Source organism: Leptodactylus fuscus, chromosome 5 (assembly GCF_031893055.1).
Source record: "Leptodactylus fuscus isolate aLepFus1 chromosome 5, aLepFus1.hap2, whole genome shotgun sequence".
NCBI lineage: Eukaryota > Metazoa > Chordata > Amphibia > Anura > Leptodactylidae > Leptodactylus > Leptodactylus fuscus.
The window spans coordinates 23,154,229-23,175,051 of NC_134269.1; the positions used below are offsets into that span (position 1 = coordinate 23,154,229).

Sequence of the window (20,823 nt, forward strand, 5' to 3'; positions counted from 1 at the left end):
TTTTTTATTGCTCAGCTTCTCAGGATTACTGCCTGTCCTCAGGGATAATAAACAGGAAATTAACGGGGTCGTCCCATCATGGCCGAAGTGGGAATAAGTAGCTCCTTCTGGTCAGGAGATATGGAAACAGTCTGCGTAATTCCTGACCACCTCAGGGAGGCAGAGATGGGCCCATGAAAGGCGGAAATGGGAGTATCCCATTAAACAGACTGCAGAGTCTACTGTACCAAATGACCCGCCCCCGAGGAGCAGGCACACCTTAAAGAAGGGCTGTCTCTAAGTTTAAGCCTCCTGCACCATCTTAAAGATGAAACAGAGACAATCAGACCATCTACTGAATCCTATTTGTACCCGCAAAAGAGGCCAAAATCAGAAGCCTGTCAGTGGGCCCCAGATTTCTACGTCCTGAATGCTATATTAATAGAATATGGAAATTTTTGGAATTTTTTTCTTACGATACAAGGAGTAGTATATCAAACAAGCAGGAATACCAAAATAATGGGCACTATTCATATGACCGCCATACACTAGGCGTAATAATTCCTCAATATTGTTTTTAACTTTAGCCTATTTGTAATTCTAGTAAAAAAGGTGATATTTTTAGAATTAATTTGTAATATATTGTAATGATTATTTAATATTCGTGTTTGCTTTTACATCAGATACGATCAGGGAAACTTTAACACGTTCAGGACCGTCTTTCATATATTGTATATGGCGACACATTATGCGATACTAAGACAGACAATGAAATTTTTGAAAAATTATTTATTTTTGGATTTACGTTATCGAAAATAATATCAAATTCTGTATAAATTCAGTTCTATATATGGCGGTACAACGTGACCTACAAATGCTATAAGGTGCGTAAAACAAGATATAAATAGCATGTATAATATATGAATAATAATACTATGAATATATAATGTCCATAAATATATTGTTACTACTACGATAACGCGTATATAAGCTGCATAGTATAATATATACCGTAATAAAGATTCATCTCTATTGTTGTATATAGTCTTATGTGCATTCTTGTTTGTGTACTGTCAACTCTTCTTTTCATTTTGGCACTTCTATACTATTACTATGTGGTGCACTATGTTGCGGCACTTTTACATGGTGTTCTACGATATCGCACAACTAGGTAGTACACTACTATGCAGCACTACTGAGTGTGGTTTTACATTATGGCATTACTATATGTGAACTACTGGTTAACAGTACGAAATGGTGTTCTACAATAAGGTATTACTATGTGGTGCACTACTAGGTAGTATTCTACAATATGGTATTACTAGGTAGCACACTACTGAGTGTGGTTCTATGACATGGCATTACTATGTGGTGCACTACTGTTTGGTGTTCTACACTATGGAATAACTACTACTATGCAACTCTACTACATGGTGTTCTACAGTACGGTATTATTACAATGTAGTGCACAACTATGCAGCACTAGAAAGAAGTGCCCTACAATATTACTATATTATAGACTATGTGACACTAGTAGTCTCAAATAGTAGTGCACACCATATTATGTGGGGCACTACTATATGGCACTTCTACATGGTGTTCTGCAATATGGCATTACACTATTATGCAGTACTACTGAGTGTTGTTTAGCAGTATGACATTATTATATGGTGCACTCATGTTTAACACTACTAAGTGGTGTTCTACAATAAGGTATTACTATGTGGTGCACTACTAGGTAGTATTCTACAGTATGGCATTACTAGGTAGCACACTACTATGTGACACTATACAGTGAGGTTCTATTGGAGGGCAGTACTATGTGGTGCACTATACTATTGAAAAACTATATTTGGCACTATTTAGTGGTGTTCTACAATAGGGTATTACACTGTGGTGCACTAATATGTGTCACTGTACGTGGTGTTCTACAATATGGTATTACTAGATAGTACACTACTATGCAGCACTACTGAGTGGTGTTCTATGTGTCAGTGTCTGGGGTTGCTAGGTGGGGTGACATAGACACACAAGTCCAGATTACTATGTGGTGCACTATTGTGCGGCACCACTAAGTAGTGTGCTATAAAATGGTATTACTAGGTAGTGCACTACTATGTGGCACTATTGAGTGGTGTCCTATTGTATGGCATTGTTATATGGTGCATTATTGTTTGGCACTACTATGTCATGTTCTACAACAGGGGTACTCAACTAATTTTATTACAAGTCTGTTGACCGCAGTCCGCCATCAAGTCCAAGCTGAACAGCAGCTGAACACGTCCAGTATTTACTGAATTCAGCGCACTGTCAGCCAGGGGTGAACCTAGCTTTTATGCCGCCTGAGGCGGACGACAGGGGGCGGGGCGCAGCAGACGGGGTGGCGTTAGCAGGCAGAGAGCAGGCAGGGAGAGGACCTGCTCTCTGTCTGAGCATGAGGGGACGCCGGTGGAGCAGCGCTGCATCCACAGGGCCTTCCCAATCCACCGCTTGCTTCCCGTGCCGGGCTGCCGAGACGGTGACACTAAGCCAGTCCAGGACAGCTTGTTCTGGACTGGCTTAGGTCAGCAAAAACAACAGCGAGCAGGAAAAACCTTCATCTCGTGCCCCCTGTCCTTAAGTCCTGACCCCTTACACTAATCCACAGCAGGGATTGGCCATTGCCCCCGCTGACTGCACAACAGCCCTCTCATGTGAAGGCAGCGGAGAGGATTACTGATCCCTACTGCCACTAGTGTAAGGGGTCAGGGCTTGGGGACATGGGGCAAGAGGCGATGGTTGTACTGTAGGCGGGAGATGAACCACAGCCCCCCCAGCTCAGGATTCCTGTTTTACAATATTTTATTTCTATGTGGTGCACTACTGAGTAGTTTTCTACAATGCGGTATTATTATATGGTGCACCACTATGCAGCACTACTACCTTGTATACTATATTGTTCTATTACTGTATATGGCACTACTATGTGTATACTCCTACGACGACGCCAGACTATGTGACACTATAATATCATGTGTGGCCTTATATATGGCCATATATAAAATCTGGGTAAAATTCCACCGCACATTCACGTGTCTCAAATATCTTGAAGATCTGAGGACAGGAAACTCCACCCAGTGCACAACAATACAGAGATTAAAGGACCGCTATGTGAAAGTTCAAAAACATGTATAAAATCCACCGCCAGACGAGGAAATAAAATCCACCGCCACGTACATGCCCTTCACAGCACTATAAAACACTATAAAGTTTATACAACACACAAGAGTACTTTATTGTACTTTCCTCTTCTCTGGCACTTGCTCCTGTCTGTCACTGACCACCATGCTTTACACCGCAGCTCCGCTTGTTCACATGTATAAGCTCACTACTAGGTCAGTGTATGGAGACAGGATCATCATCAATACCGAATGATGATGGAGTTTCCCTTTAAGTTGTGCTTGTTCTGCTCCAGTCATCTAAAATACATCAAAAAGTTTCATTCCTAGTCTTCACCCCTTCCCGTCTATTTATAATACCGCCCTTTGGACTTTGCCCCTTCCCGCTACATCAGAGGTTTGGGATGAAGGATAAAGCAAGGCCTGATGTTTACGGAGTCAAAGGTGACGTGAAGCTGGTGTGTCAAGAAATGTGACCCTGCGAGCAAACCTATACCAATCAATATTATTTAGCACTATATGGCGGTATTTTTTTGGAAAATAAATTGTAGTGTAAGGGCTATATGGCAGTAATAAGTATGTTCTAGTGAATCCATATATTGTGGGCATTACACGGTGGTATTATGTGAGCTTTATATGGTAGTATTATTAGCACTATATGGCGGTATTTTTGCAGTGCAGGAACTATAAGGAATATTATGTGGATTCTATTATTGTGGGGTTCATTACTTTGTAATCCGTATAGTTTGGGCATTGCATGGTGGTACTATATGGGCTTTCTAAGGTAGTTTTAGTTAGCACTATATGGCAGTATTTTATAGTAACCTAATTTAAATTTACAAACTGTTTGGCAGTATTATGTGGGTACGAGTGATAATTTGGGCATTACACAGTGGTATTATGTGGGCTTTATATGGCAGTCTAATTTAGCACCATATGGCGGTATATTGGGAGAACTGAATTGTAACTGTAATGTAGGAACTATATAGCAGTACTATGTGGGTTTTACTTATATTTGAGTAATGTGTATACTTTGTCCATTACATGGTGGTGTTAAGAGAGCTGTATGTAGTAGCATTATTTAGTACAATATGGCGGATTTTATGCGGAACTAATTTGTAATGAGGGAACTATATGGCAGTATTATGTGAGTTGTAATGACTTCAGGTAATCTTTACATTTTGGGAATTACATGGTGCTACATACTGAAATTTCCCCACTGTGGGACTATTAAAGGATTATCTTATCTTATTAGTGGGCTTTATATGGCAGTATTATTTAGCACTATATTGTGTTAGTTTTTTGGAGATCAGATTTGTCGTATAGTAACTTTCTCAATATTATGTGGTTTAATGCAGCGCCACTCTCATCAGGGAGACTTTGTGCCTCCTCCATGCTGGGACTTGTAGTCCCACAACATGCTGATACTGTCCTGCTGTATAGTAGTATCCAGTCCACCATGTGAGACTGCGGGAGAACAACAGGTCCCAGCCATAGTATGTAGTATCACATAGCGCCTCCTGCAGGTGAGGACATGTATCCCCCATTGGATGGTGCTGTTCTGTAGAACTACAAGCCCCAGCACCCCCCCCCCCCCCTCCTGAGTCACATGACCGCTGTACAGTATAATAATCCAGTCTCCTCCTCTCACAGGCGGACCCGGAACAATCTCCTGACTGAAGGCAGCGGGGCCAGGACCGAGCCGCCTGCCGGGCACCGGAGCACCGGGACAATGCAGGGGAACTCCGCCGAGGAGCTGGAGGCGAGTGCCGGCGTGTCAGTGTATACTGCATTCTGTGTTCTATTTACTGCAGGCAGATTATGTATCCCCCCCCCCCCTCATAGCCCCCCAGCCTGCTGTGACATATAGAGGGGAGGGAGGGAGGAAGGGGGGGGGGGGTGTCCAGGAATGCAAATTCCCAGAGGCTGCACCTAAGTGTCCCCCCAAGATGTCCGGCCCCTTCTATCAGCACCAGGTGGGGGGGTCACAGCCCTGCCCCGGGGTTAACTCCTTCATGATGTGCTGGGCCTGGACTGCAGGCAGATCAGAACCAGACTAGGACTGTAAACTTGTGACCACATGGCCCCCCTGCCCAAACCATCCAATTAGCAATGGAGGGTCACAGGTTGTCTCCCCACCATACAGGAGATCTTATAAACCGACAATGAACTCCGACCCCAACTCTTAATACCCTACTGGTACAGTGCGGGCGCCCTCCAGGTACTGCTGGCCGGTGCACAGGGAGCTGTGATGGATTAACCTCAAGTTTGGGGACCAAGGAGCCCTTGTGGTCCAGCATCAATCAGAGGACCCACCGCTGTACCCTCCTGCTCCATCAAATCCCAGATCTGACCTTAAGTACCCCCAAGAGATTTCCCCTTTCATCAGAACCCTGATCAGCAGCCCCCTGCCCTGAGTTAACCCCTTAACCTTCCCTTTCCTGCAGTCAGAAGTCCTTCTGCTTGTTCAGCATCTCCTATTCTGTGCACTGCATACTATATACTGTACACTGCATACTATATACTGTATACTGCATCGTATACGCTCTGTGCAATGGATTATATGTTCTGTTATGTGTTCCCTGTGTTCTGTGCACTGGATTCTGTGTAAAGGCAGTCTGAAAATATATCACAATGACAGTAACGTCACACTGGCATCACCTCTACCCATTGTTCATACTCTATGCTCTATGTTCTACACTCCATACTCTTTGCCCCTCGCATTGTGCTCTGTATTTATGTGTATCTTGTGCTACATTTTCTATACTGTGCTCTGTATATTACATTCTGTCTCGTACACGTTGTGCTCTGTTTGCTTTGTGTTTTTGTGCTGTATTGTGTGTGCACTATTTTTTATGTTCTGTTTTATAGTCATTGTTCTGTGCTGTTTGGCATTTATACACTGTATAGCTATAACACTAATATAACTATGATGGGTATGCTGGAGAGTGGAGTACTGACGGTGTATATAGTGTATACTGCCATTGTTATACTGTATTCATAGTATAATATCATATATATTGCCCCCGCCTCATTCCCTGCAGTTTTGGTGACAAATAGATTAGTTCTGACTAGAGATGAGCGAACAGTAAAATGTTTGAGATTCGATATTCGTTTCGAATAGCCGCTCAATATTCGACTATTTGATCGAATATCGAACCCCATTATAGACTATGGGGGAAAATGCTTCGCTACAGGGGATCCCACCATTCACCTCAGGAGAGTCACCAAGTCCACTATCACACCCCAGGAAATGATGCCAACACCTCTGCAATGCAACTGGGACAGCAGGGGAAGCATGTCTGGAGGCATCAAGTACCTTTATTATGTCGGGATCCCCTGTCAGCTTGCGATGTCAGCTTGCTGACTTTTTCCCATAGGAATGCATTGACCAGCGTTGATTGGCCAGTGTACTGCATTCGGCCAATCAACGCAGGTTCTGCCTGAGGAGGCGGAGTCTAAAATCGGTCCACAGCAGTTTCCATTCTGGTTCGATTTTAGACTCCGGCAGAACCAGCGTTGATTGGCCGAATGCTGTACACTGGCCAATCAACGCTGGTCAATGCATTCCTATGGCGAGATGAAGCAGAGCTAGCCGTGCGGTTAGCTCGGAAACTCCAGACACCGGAGATGAAGCAGAGCTCAGCTCTGCTACACCCAACCATCCGTCCAACTACTCCTCCTGTCACACACACAGCTCTGCATTACTGCCAACCATCCCTCCAGCTACTTGTGCTCAGCTCAACTCTAGAGTAGTTGAGCTGAGTGTGCAGTATCGGATTAACCCCCTCCCCCCACCATTGTCCACTTACCTGCAGCTCCCAGCTCCTCTTCTTGGTCCGGTCCGGTCCTCTGTCCGGTCTTCAGAGCGCCCTGCCCCCTTCTCCCCCGGCTAGTATTATAGAGAAGGTGGGGCTTAGGAGACTGTGGGCGGGTCTCCCCGCCCAGTACCCGCCCACACTATCCTAAGCCTCGCCTTCTCTATAATACTAGTTGGGAGAGGGGCGGGGCTTAGGAGAGTGTGGGCGGGTACTGGGAGGGGAGACGTGAGTGATTGAAGAGTACAGAGGACCCCGCCTCCCTAAACTAGTATTGTAGAGATGCAGGGAGTAGGCGGGGCTTAGTGCGACTGGAGAGTGTGGGTGGGGAGACGTCAGAAGACTCTGAAGACAAGTGGACAGAGGACCGCACCAAGAAGAGCTGGGAGCTGCAGCTATGTAGGTAAGTGGACAACGGTGTGGTGGGGGGGGAGTTAATCACTACACAGCGTGGGGTCCAACAATATTTGGACTACATGCTGTGTAATGAATAGGATCGTTTTTAAAATCCAATCTCCGAATGATCGGAAATTGGATTTTAAAAACGATCCTGAAATGTCAAGATCAGCTCAACTCTATGTGCTGGCAATGTAGCAGTGTCCAATGTAGCAGAGCTGGACCTGCTACACACTCAGTGCTGCTGCATTGGATTGCTACATCGGTATAGCTGAGTGTGTAGCAGGTTCAGCTCTGCTTCACCTCGGCATAGGAATGCATTGACCAGTGTTGATTGGCCGAATGCTGTACTCTATATGGCATTCGGCCAATCAACGCTGGTCAATGCATTCCTATGGGAAAAAGTCAGCTCCTGCATATCGCAAGCTGAGAGGGATCCCGACGAGATGGAGCCCCAAAAAGCTGGGTGAGTAACATTCCCCCCTAAATAAAGGTAATCCCTAGCTAACCCTGCCAGCACATCTGTCCCTGTCTCACAGTCACATAGTTCACGGTCCCAAATTAGTCGAATGGTAAATCCACCATTCATCTAAATTGGAGGTTATCTGTTTCCGGCCGCCAATCCCTTTTTCCGATTTTTTTTCACTGCCTCCGTTGTCGTAGTTCCTGTCCCACCTCTTACGCAGTTATTGCTGAAAAAAACGCGCCAGGGAAGGTGGGAGGGGATACGAATTTTTACTGCGTTTGCGGCCTTGTATTCGATTGTAATCGAATATCCCGAACGGCCTGATATTCGAACGAACGGCGTTCGCTCATCTCTAGTTCTGACCACTGGAAACCAGTTCATAGCATTCGCTCATCATGAAGGTCAACGTTGACCGTTGTATTGATCGGATGTAGCAGAGCTGTGTTTGTTATTTGACACAATGTCTCCGCAGCGCTGCAGTTGACACCATTATATCCTGAGTTATTGTGAAGTGTATGGAGCTTTCCCGCTGTAGGTGAAACATGACGTGGCGGCACTACTTACACTTTGCTGACTTCTAAAGGTGAAATTTTCCATGTTGGTTTTATATAGGTAACCTGTGCTCACAAGCAGTGGAAAAACATTGTGTGGTGTATAGGTCATAGGTCATGGCCCGCATGTTACACAATAATACTAAGGGTCTGCTCTTAGTTTGTGCTTTTTAAAAACCCTTGGTTGAGCCCAGAAAAAACTCCATAGCAAAACCTGCGGGAGCCACGTTGAGATTTTGGCATAGATTTTTGTGCCTTCTCAGTAGGAAACTGTGCATGTGATAGTATCTTTGATAGTTATCTCCTTTGAAAGGGTTAATGAGAGCATCTCTGGTAGTGAATGGGTTAATGGGCACCGAGTGATGTCCCTGACATCCAGTGGTTTAGGTTTCAGAGCTGTCTGGTGCTGCAGTCACTGGTCTGCAACTAAGCTGGCAGGAGATGGACGGGCAGGGAGCAACTGTGGCCGGGGACTGGGGTATGGGGGCAATTTGTACTGTCATGGGCAGGTGTATAGTCACTACTACCCATAGAGACAGTCAGGGGCAGGTGTATAGTCACTACTACCCATAGAGACAGTCAGGGGCAGGTGTATAGTCACTACTACCCATAGAGACAGTCAGGGGCAGGTGTATAGTCACTACTACCTATAGAGACAGTCAGGGGCAGGTGTATAGTCACTACTACCCATAGAGACAGTCAGGGGCAGGTGTATAGTCACTACTACCCATAGAGACAGTCAGGGGCAGGTATATAGTCACTACTACCCATAGAGACAGTCAGGGGCCGGTGTATAGTCACTACTACCCATAGAGACAGTCAGGGGCAGGTGTATAGTCACTACTACCCATAGAGACAGTCAGGGGCAGGTGTATAGTCACTACTACCCATAGAGACAGTCAGGGGTAGGTGTATAGTCACTACTACCCATAGAGACAGTCAGGGGCAGGTGTATAGTCACTACTACCCATAAGGACAGTCAGGGGCCGGTGTATAGTCACTACTACCTATAGAGACAGTCAGGGGCAGGTGTATAGTCACTACTACCCATAGAGACAGTCAGGGACAGGTATATAGTCACTACTACCCATAGAGACAGTCAGGGACAGGTATATAGTCACTACTACCCATAGAGACAGTCAGGGGCAGGTATATAGTCACTACTACCCTTAGAGACAGTCAGGGGCCGGTGTATAGTCACTACTACCCATAGAGACAGTCAGGGACAGGTGTATAGTCACTACTACCTATAGAGACCGTCAGGGACAGGTGTATAGTCACTACTACCCATAGAGACAGTCAGGGACAGGTATATAGTCACTACTACCCATAGAGACAGTCAGGGGCAGGTGTATAGTCACTACTACCCATAGAGACAGTCAGGGGCAGGTGTATAGTCACTACTACCCATAAGGACAGTCAGGGGCAGGTGTATAGTCACTACTACCCATAGAGACAGTCAGGGACAGGTATATAGTCACTACTACCCTTAGAGACAGTCAGGGGCCGGTGTATAGTCACTACTACCCATAGAGACAGTCAGGGGCAGGTGTATAGTCACTACTACCCATAGAGACAGTCAGGGGCAGGTGTATAGTCACTACTACCCATAGAGATAGTCAGGGGCAGGTGTATAGTCACTACTACCCATAGAGACAGTCAGGGACAGGTGTATAGTCACTACTACCCATAGAGACAGTCAGGGGCAGGTATATAGTCACTACTACCCATAGAGATAGTCAGGGGTAGGTGTATAGTCACTACTACCCATAGAGACAGTCAGGGACAGGTGTATAGTCACTACTACCTATAGAGACAGTCAGGGGCCGGTATATAGTCACTACTACCCATAGAGACAGTCAAGGGCAGGTGTATAGTCACTACTACCCATAGAGACAGTCAGGGGTAGGTGTATAGTCACTACTACCCATAGAGACAGTCAGGGGCAGGTGTATAGTCACTACTACCCATAGAGACAGTCAGGGACAGGTGTATAGTCACTACTACCCATAGAGACAGTCAGGGACAGGTGTATAGTCACTACTACCTATAGAGACAGTCAGGGGCAGGTGTATACTCACTACTACCCATAGAGACAGTCAGGGGCAGGTGTATAGTCACTATTACCCATAGAGACAGTCAGGGGCAGGTGTATACTCACTACTACCCATAGAGACAGTCAGGGGCAGGTGTATAGTCACTACTACCCATAGAGACAGTCAGGGGCAGGTGTATAGTCACTACTACCCATAGAGACAGTCAGGGGCAGGTGTATAGTCACTACTACCCATAGGGACAGTCAGGGACAGGTGTATAGTCACTACTACCCATAGACACAGTCAGGGGCAGGTGTATAGTCACTACTACCAATAGAGACAGTCAGGGGCAGGTGTATAATCACTACTACCCATAGAGACAGTCAGGGGCAGGTGTATAGTCACTACTACCCATAGAGACAGTCAGGGGCAGGTGTATAGTCCTACTACCCATAGAGACAGTCAGGGGCAGGTGTATAGTCACTACTACCCAAAGAGACAGTCAGGGGCAGGTGTATAGTCACTACTACCCTTAGAGACAGTCAGGGGCCGGTGTATAGTCACTACTACCCATAGAGACAGTCAGGGGCAGGTGTATAGTCACTACTACCCATAGAGACAGTCAGGGACAGGTGTATAGTCACTACTACCAATAGAGACAGTCAGGGGCAGGTGTATAGTCACTATTACCCATAGAGACAGTCAGGGGCAGGTGTATAGTCACTACTACCCATAGAGACAGTCAGGGGCAGGTGTATACTCACTACTACCAATAGAGACAGTCAGGGGTAGGTGTATAGTCACTACTACCAATAGAGACAGTCAGGGGCAGGTGTATAGTCACTACTACCCATAGAGACAGTCAGGGGCAGGTGTATAGTCACTACTACCCTTAGAGACAGTCAGGGGCCGGTGTATAGTCACTACTACCCATAGAGACAGTCAGGGGCAGGTGTATAGTCACTACTACCCATAGAGACAGTCAGGGGCAGGTGTATAGTCACTACTACCCATAGAGACAGTCAGGGGCAGGTGTATAGTCACTACTACCCATAGAGACAGTCAGGGGCAGGTGTATAGTCACTACTACCCTTAGAGACAGTCAGGGGCCGGTGTATAGTCACTACTACCCATAGAGACAGTCAGGGGCAGGTGTATAGTCACTACTACCCATAGAGACAGTCAGGGGCAGGTGTATAGTCCTACTACCCATAGAGACAGTCAGGGGCAGGTGTATAGTCACTACTACCCAAAGAGACAGTCAGGGGCAGGTGTATAGTCACTACTACCCATAGAGACAGTCAGGGACAGGTGTATAGTCACTACTACCTATAGAGACAGTCAGGGGCAGGTGTATAGTCACTACTACCTATAGAGACAGTCAGGGGCAGGTGTATAGTCACTACTACCCATAGAGACAGTCAGGGGCAGGTGTATAGTCACTACTACCCATAAGGACAGTCAGAGACAGGTGTATAGTCACTACTACCCATAGAGACAGTCAGGGGCAGGTGTATAGTCACTACTACCCATAGAGACAGTCAGGGGTAGGTGTATAGTCACTACTACCCATAGAGACAGTCAGGGAGAGGTGTATAGTCACTACTACCTATAGAGACAGTCAGGGGCCGGTGTATAGTCACTACTACCTATAGAGACAGTCAGGGGCAGGTATATAGTCACTACTACCCATAGAGACAGTCAGGGGCAGGTGTATAGTCACTAGTACCCATAAGGACAGTCAGAGACAGGTGTATAGTCACTACTACCCATAGAGACAGTCAGGGGTAGGTGTATAGTCACTACTACCCATAGAGACAGTCAGGGGTAGGTGTATAGTCACTACTACCCATAGAGACAGTCAGGGACAGGTGTATAGTTACTACCCACCCATAGAGACAGTCAGGGGCAGGAGTATAGTCACTACTACCCATAGAGACAGTCAGGGGCCGGTGTATAGTCACTACTACCCATAGGGACAGTCAGGGACAGGTGTATAGTCACTACTACCCATAGGGACAGTCAGGGACAGGTGTATAGTCACTATTACTCATAGAGACAGTCAGGGGCAGGTGTATAGTCACTACTACCCATAGAGACAGTCAGGGGCAGGTGTATAGTCACTACTACCTATAGAGACAGTCAGGGGCAGGTGTATAGTCACTACTACCTATAGAGACAGTCAGGGGCAGGTGTATACTCACTACTACCCATAGAGACAGTCAGGGACAGGTGTATAGTCACTACTACCCATAGAGACAGTCAGGGACAGGTGTATAGTCACTATTACCCATAGAGACAGTCAGGGGCAGGTGTATAGTCACTACTACCCATAGAGACAGTCAGGGGCAGGTGTATAGTCACTACTACCCATAGGGACAGTCAGGGACAGGTGTATAGTCACTACTACCCATAGAGACAGTCAGGGGCAGGTGTATAGTCACTACTACCCATAAGGACAGTCAGAGACAGGTGTATAGTCACTACTACCCTTAGAGACAGTCAGGGGCAGGTATATAGTCACTACTACCCATAGAGACAGTCAGGGGCAGGTGTATAGTCACTACTACCCATAGAGACAGTCAGGGACAGGTGTATAGTCACTACTACCCATAGAGACAGTCAGGGGCAGGTGTATAGTCACTACTAGCCATAGAGACAGTCAGGGGCAGGTGTATAGTCACTACTAGCCATAGAGACAGTCAGGGGCAGGTGTATAGTCACTACTAGCCATAGAGACAGTCAGGGGCAGGTGTATAGTCACTACTACCAATAGAGACAGTCAGGGGTAGGTGTATAGTCACTACTACCCATAGAGACAGTCAGGGGTAGGTGTATAGTCACTACTACCCATAGAGACAGTCAGGGGCAGGTGTATAGTTACTACCCACCCATAGAGACAGTCAGGGGCAGGAGTATAGTTACTACTACCCATAGGGACAGTCAGGGACAGGTGTATAGTCACTATTACTCATAGAGACAGTCAGGGGCAGGTGTATAGTCACTACTACCCATAGAGACAGTCAGGGGCAGGTGTATAGTCACTACTACCTATAGAGACAGTCAGGGGCAGGTGTATAGTCACTACTACCTATAGAGACAGTCAGGGGCAGGTGTATACTCACTACTACCTATAGAGACAGTCAGGGGCAGGTGTATACTCACTACTACCCATAGAGACAGTCAGGGACAGGTGTATAGTCACTACTACCCATAGAGACAGTCAGGGACAGGTGTATAATCACCATTACCCATAGAGACAGTCAGGGGCAGGTGTATAGTCACTACTACCCATAGAGACAGTCAGGGGCAGGTGTATAGTCACTACTACCCATAGAGACAGTCAGGGGTAGGTGTATAGTCACTACTACCCATAGAGACAGTCAGGGGCCGGTGTATAGTCACTACTACCCATAGAGACAGTCAGGGACAGGTGTATAGTCACTACTACCCATAGAGACAGTCAGGGACAGGTGTATAGTCACTACTACCCATAGAGACAGTCAGGGGCAGGTGTATAGTCACTACTAGCCATAGAGACAGTCAGGGGTAGGTGTATAGTCACTACTACCAATAGAGACAGTCAGGGGCAGGTGTATAGTCACTACTACCCATAGAGACAGTCAGGGACAGGTGTATAGTCACTACTAGCCATAGAGACAGTCAGGGGTAGGTGTATAGTCACTACTACCAATAGAGACAGTCAGGGGCAGGTGTATAGTCACTACTACCCATAGAGACAGTCAGGGGCAGGTGTATAGTCCTACTACCCATATAGACAGTCAGGGGCCGGTGTATAGTCACTACTACCCAAAGAGACAGTCAGGGGCCGGTGTATAGTCACTACTACCCAAAGAGACAGTCAGGGGCAGGTGTATAGTCACTACTACCTATAGAGACAGTCAGGGGCAGGTGTATAGTCACTACTACCTATAGAGACAGTCAGGGGCAGGTGTATACTCACTACTACCTATAGAGACAGTCAGGGGCAGGTGTATACTCACTACTACCCATAGAGACAGTCAGGGACAGGTGTATAGTCACTACTACCCATAGAGACAGTCAGGGACAGGTGTATAGTCACCATTACCCATAGAGACAGTCAGGGGCAGGTGTATAGTCACTACTACCCATAGAGACAGTCAGGGGCAGGTGTATAGTCACTACTACCCATAGAGACAGTCAGGGGCAGGTGTATAGTCACTACTACCCATAGAGACAGTCAGGGGCCGGTGTATAGTCACTACTACCCATAGGGACAGTCAGGGGCAGTTGTATAGTCACTACTACCCATAGAGACAGTCAGGGACAGGTGTATAGTCACTACTACCCATAGAGACAGTCAGGGGCAGGTGTATAGTCACTACTAGCCATAGAGACAGTCAGGGGTAGGTGTATAGTCACTACTACCAATAGAGACAGTCAGGGGCAGGTGTATAGTCACTACTACCCATAGAGACAGTCAGGGGCAGGTGTATAGTCCTACTACCCATATAGACAGTCAGGGGCCGGTGTATAGTCACTACTACCCAAAGAGACAGTCAGGGGCCGGTGTATAGTCACTACTACCCAAAGAGACAGTCAGGGGCAGGTGTATAGTCACTACTACCCTTAGAGACAGTCAGGGGCCGGTGTATAGTCACTACTACCCATAGAGACAGTCAGGGGCAGGTGTATAGTCACTACTACCCATAGAGACAGTCAGGGGTAGGTGTATAGTCACTACTACCCATAGAGACAGTCAGGGGCAGGTGTATAGTCACTACTACCCATAGAGACAGTCAGGGGCAGGTGTATAGTCACTACTACCCATAGAGACAGTCAGGGACAGGTGTATAGTCACTACTACCCTTAGAGACAGTCAGGGGCCGGTGTATAATCACTACTACCCATAGAGACAGTCAGGGGCAGGTGTATAGTCACTACTACCCATAGAGACAGTCAGGGGCAGGTGTATAGTCCTACTACCCATAGAGACAGTCAGGGGCAGGTGTATAGTCACTACTACCCAAAGAGACAGTCAGGGGCAGGTGTATAGTCACTACTACCCTTAGAGACAGTCAGGGGCCGGTGTATAGTCACTACTACCCATAGAGACAGTCAGGGGCAGGTGTATAGTCACTACTACCCATAGAGACAGTCAGGAACAGGTGTATAGTCACTACTACCCATAGAGACAGTCAGGGGCAGGTGTATAGTCACTACTACCCATAGAGACAGTCAGGGACAGGTGTATAGTCACTACTACCTATAGAGACAGTCAGGGGCAGGTATATAGTCACTACTACCCATAGAGACAGTCAGGGGCAGGTGTATAGTCACTACTACCCATAGAGACAGTCAGGGACAGGTGTATAGTCACTACTACCTATAGAGACAGTCAGGGGCAGGTGTATAGTCACTACTACCTATAGAGACAGTCAGGGGCAGGTATATAGTCACTACTACCCATAGAGACAGTCAGGGGCAGGTGTATAGTCACTACTACCCATAAGGACAGTCAGAGACAGGTGTATAGTCACTACTACCCATAGAGACAGTCAGGGGCAGGTGTATAGTCACTACTACCCATAGAGACAGTCAGGGGCCGGTGTATAATCACTACTACCCATAGAGACAGTCAGGGGCAGGTGTATAGTCACTACTACCCATAGAGACAGTCAGGGGCAGGTGTATAGTCCTACTACCCATAGAGACAGTCAGGGGCAGGTGTATAGTCACTACTACCCAAAGAGACAGTCAGGGGCAGGTGTATAGTCACTACTACCCTTAGAGACAGTCAGGGGCCGGTGTATAGTCACTACTACCCATAGAGACAGTCAGGGGCAGGTGTATAGTCACTACTACCCATAGAGACAGTCAGGAACAGGTGTATAGTCACTACTACCCATAGAGACAGTCAGGGGCAGGTGTATAGTCACTACTACCCATAGAGACAGTCAGGGACAGGTGTATAGTCACTACTACCTATAGAGACAGTCAGGGGCAGGTATATAGTCACTACTACCCATAGAGACAGTCAGGGGCAGGTGTATAGTCACTACTACCCATAGAGACAGTCAGGGACAGGTGTATAGTCACTACTACCTATAGAGACAGTCAGGGGCAGGTGTATAGTCACTACTACCTATAGAGACAGTCAGGGGCAGGTATATAGTCACTACTACCCATAGAGACAGTCAGGGGCAGGTGTATAGTCACTACTACCCATAAGGACAGTCAGAGACAGGTGTATAGTCACTACTACCCATAGAGACAGTCAGGGGCAGGTGTATAGTCACTACTACCCATAGAGACAGTCAGGGAGAGGTGTATAGTCACTACTACCTATAGAGACAGTCAGGGGCCGGTGTATAGTCACTACTACCTATAGAGACAGTCAGGGGCAGGTATATAGTCACTACTACCCATAGAGACAGTCAGGGGCAGGTGTATAGTCACTAGTACCCATAAGGACAGTCAGAGACAGGTGTATAGTCACTACTACCCATAGAGACAGTCAGGGGTAGGTGTATAGTCACTACTACCCATAGAGACAGTCAGGGGCCGGTGTATAGTCACTACTACCCATAGAGACAGTCAGGGGTAGGTGTATAGTCACTACTACCCATAGAGACAGTCAGGGGCCGGTGTATAGTCACTACTACCCTTAGAGACAGTCAGGGGCCGGTGTATAGTCACTACTACCCATAGAGACAGTCAGGGGCAGGTGTATAGTCACTACTACCCATAGAGACAGTCAGGGGTAGGTGTATAGTCACTACTACCCATAGGGACAGTCAGGGGCAGGTGTATAGTCACTACTACCCATAGAGACAGTCAGGGGCAGGTGTATAGTCACTGCTACCCATAGAGAAAGTCAGGGGCTGATGTATAGTCACTACTACCCATAGAGACAGTCAGGGGCAGGTGTATAGTCACTACTACCCATAGAGACAGTCAGGGGCAGGTGTATAGTCACTACTACCTATAGAGACAGTCAGGGGTAGGTGTATAGTCACTACTACCAATAGAGACAGTCAGGGGTAGGTGTATAGTCACTACTACCAATAGAGACAGTCAGGGGCAGGTGTATAGTCACTACTACCCATAGAGACAGTCAGGGGCAGGTGTATAGTCACTACTACCCTTAGAGACAGTCAGGGGCCGGTGTATAGTCACTACTACCCATAGAGACAGTCAGGGGCAGGTGTATAGTCACTACTACCCATAGAGACAGTCAGGGGCAGGTGTATAGTCCTACTACCCATATAGACAGTCAGGGGCCGGTGTATAGTTACTACTACTCAAAGAGACAGTCAGGGGCAGTTGTATAGTCACTACTACCCTTAGAGACAGTCAGGGGCCGGTGTATAGTCACTACTACCCATAGAGACAGTCAGGGGCAGTTGTATAGTCACTACTACCCATAGGGACAGTCAGGGGCAGGTGTATAGTCACTACTACCCATAGAGACAGTCAGGGGCAGGTGTATAGTCACTACTACCCAAAGAGACAGTCAGGGGCAGGTGTATAGTCACTACTACCCAAAGAGACAGTCAGGGGCAGGTGTATAGTCACTACTACCCTTAGAGACAGTCAGGGGCCGGTGTATAGTCACTACTACCCATAGAGACAGTCAGGGGCAGGTGTATAGTCACTACTACCCATAGAGACAGTCAGGGGCAGGTGTATAGTCACTACTACCCATAGAGACAGTCAGGGGTAGGTGTATAGTCACTACTACCCATAGAGACAGTCAGGTGCAGGTGTATAGTCACTACTAGCCATAGAGACAGTCAGGGGCCGGTGTATAGTCACTACTACCCATAGAGACAGTCAGGGGCAGGTGTATAGTCACTACTACCCATAGAGACAGTCAGGGGCAGGTGTATAGTCACTACTACCCATAGAGACAGTCAGGGACAGGTATATAGTCACTACTACCCATAGAGACAGTCAGGGGCAGGTATATAGTCACTACTACCCAAAGAGACAGTCAGGGGCAGGTGTATAGTCACTACTACCCATAGAGACAGTCAGGGGCAGGTATATAGTCACTACTACCCAAAGAGACAGTCAGGGGCAGGTGTATAGTCACTACTACCCTTAGAGACAGTCAGGGGCCGGTGTATAGTCACTACTACCCATAGAGACAGTCAGGGGCAGTTGTATAGTCACTACTACCCATAGGGACAGTCAGGGGCAGGTGTATAGTCACTACTACCTATAGAGACAGTCAGGGGCAGGTGTATAGTCACTACTACCAATAGAGACAATCAGGGACAGGTGTATAGTCACTACTACCCATAGGGACAGTCAGGGACAGGTGTATAGTCACTACTACCCTTAGAGACAGTCAGGGGCCGGTGTATAGTCACTACTACCCATAGAGACAGTCAGGGGCAGGTGTATAGTCACTACTACCCATAGAGACAGTCAGGGGCCGGTGTATAGTCACTACTACCCATAGAGATAGTCAGGGGCAGGTGTATAGTCACTACTACCCATAGAGACAGTCAGGGGTAGGTGTATAGTAACTACTACCCATATAGACAGTCAGGGACAGGTGTATAGTCACTACTACCCAAAGAGACAGTCAGGGGCAGGTGTATAGTCACTACTACCCTTAGAGACAGTCAGGGGCCGGTGTATAGTCACTACTACCCATAGGGACAGTCAGGGACAGGTGTATAGTCACTACTACCCATAGAGACAGTCAGGGACAGGTGTATAGTCACTACTACCCATAGAGACAGTCAGGGGTAGGTGTATAGTAACTACTACCCATATAGACAGTCAGGGACAGGTGTATAGTCACTACTACCCTTAGAGACAGTCAGGGGCAGGTGTATAGTCACTACTACCCATAGAGACAGTCAGGGGCAGGTGTATAGTCACTACTACCTATAGAGACAGTCAGGGGTAGGTGTATAGTCACTACTACCAATAGAGACAGTCAGGGGTAGGTGTATAGTCACTACTACCAATAGAGACAGTCAGGGGCAGGTGTATAGTCACTACTACCCATAGAGACAGTCAGGGGCAGGTGTATAGTCCTACTACCCATATAGACAGTCAGGGGCCGGTGTATAGTTACTACTACTCAAAGAGACAGTCAGGGGCAGGTGTATAGTCACTACTACCCTTAGAGACAGTCAGGGGCCGGTGTATAGTCACTACTACCCATAGAGACAGTCAGGGGCAGTTGTATAGTCACTACTACCCATAGGGACAGTCAGGGGCAGGTGTATAGTCACTACTACCCATAGAGACAGTCAGGGGCAGGTGTATAGTCACTACTACCCAAAGAGACAGTCAGGGGCAGGTGTATAGTCACTACTACCCAAAGAGACAGTCAGGGGCAGGTGTATAGTCACTACTACCCTTAGAGACAGTCAGGGGCCGGTGTATAGTCACTACTACCCATAGAGACAGTCAGGGGCAGGTGTATAGTCACTACTACCCATAGAGACAGTCAGGGGCAGGTGTATAGTCACTACTACCCATAGAGACAGTCAGGGGTAGGTGTATAGTCACTACTACCCATAGAGACAGTCAGGTGCAGGTGTATAGTCACTACTAGCCATAGAGACAGTCAGGGGCCGGTGTATAGTCACTACTACCCATAGAGACAGTCAGGGGCAGGTGTATAGTCACTACTACCCATAGAGACAGTCAGGGGCAGGTGTATAGTCACTACTACCCATAGAGACAGTCAGGGACAGGTATATAGTCACTACTACCCATAGAGACAGTCAGGGGCAGGTATATAGTCACTACTACCCAAAGAGACAGTCAGGGGCAGGTGTATAGTCACTACTACCCATAGAGACAGTCAGGGGCAGGTATATAGTCACTACTACCCAAAGAGACAGTCAGGGGCAGGTGTATAGTCACTACTACCCTTAGAGACAGTCAGGGGCCGGTGTATAGTCACTACTACCCATAGAGACAGTCAGGGGCAGTTGTATAGTCACTACTACCCATAGGGACAGTCAGGGGCAGGTGTATAGTCACTACTACCTATAGAGACAGTCAGGGGCAGGTGTATAGTCACTACTACCAATAAAGACAATCAGGGACAGGTGTATAGTCACTACTACCCATAGGGACAGTCAGGGACAGGTGTATAGTCACTACTACCCTTAGAGACAGTCAGGGGCCGGTGTATAGTCACTACTACCCATAGAGACAGTCAGGGGCAGGTGTATAGTCACTACTACCCATAGAGACAGTCAGGGGCCGGTGTATAGTCACTACTACCCATAGAGATAGTCAGGGGCAGGTGTATAGTCACTACTACCCATAGAGACAGTCAGGGGTAGGTGTATAGTAACTACTACCCATATAGACAGTCAGGGACAGGTGTATAGTCACTACTACCCAAAGAGACAGTCAGGGGCAGGTGTATAGTCACTACTACCCTTAGAGACAGTC

At 47.2% G+C, this 20,823-nt stretch overlaps 1 protein-coding gene across 1 annotated transcript in view; it reads left to right on the forward strand.

Annotated features, from left to right (window-relative positions):
- Positions 1-4,801: 4,801 nt before the first annotated feature.
- The window catches only part of SHFL (shiftless antiviral inhibitor of ribosomal frameshifting), a 30,620-nt gene continuing 14,598 nt past the window's right edge, over positions 4,802-20,823 (forward strand). The window contains exon 1 of the mRNA XM_075272625.1: positions 4,802-4,899. Coding sequence (XP_075128726.1) covers positions 4,870-4,899 — 30 coding nt within the window. The 5' untranslated portion in view covers positions 4,802-4,869. The remainder of the gene's footprint in view (positions 4,900-20,823) is intronic.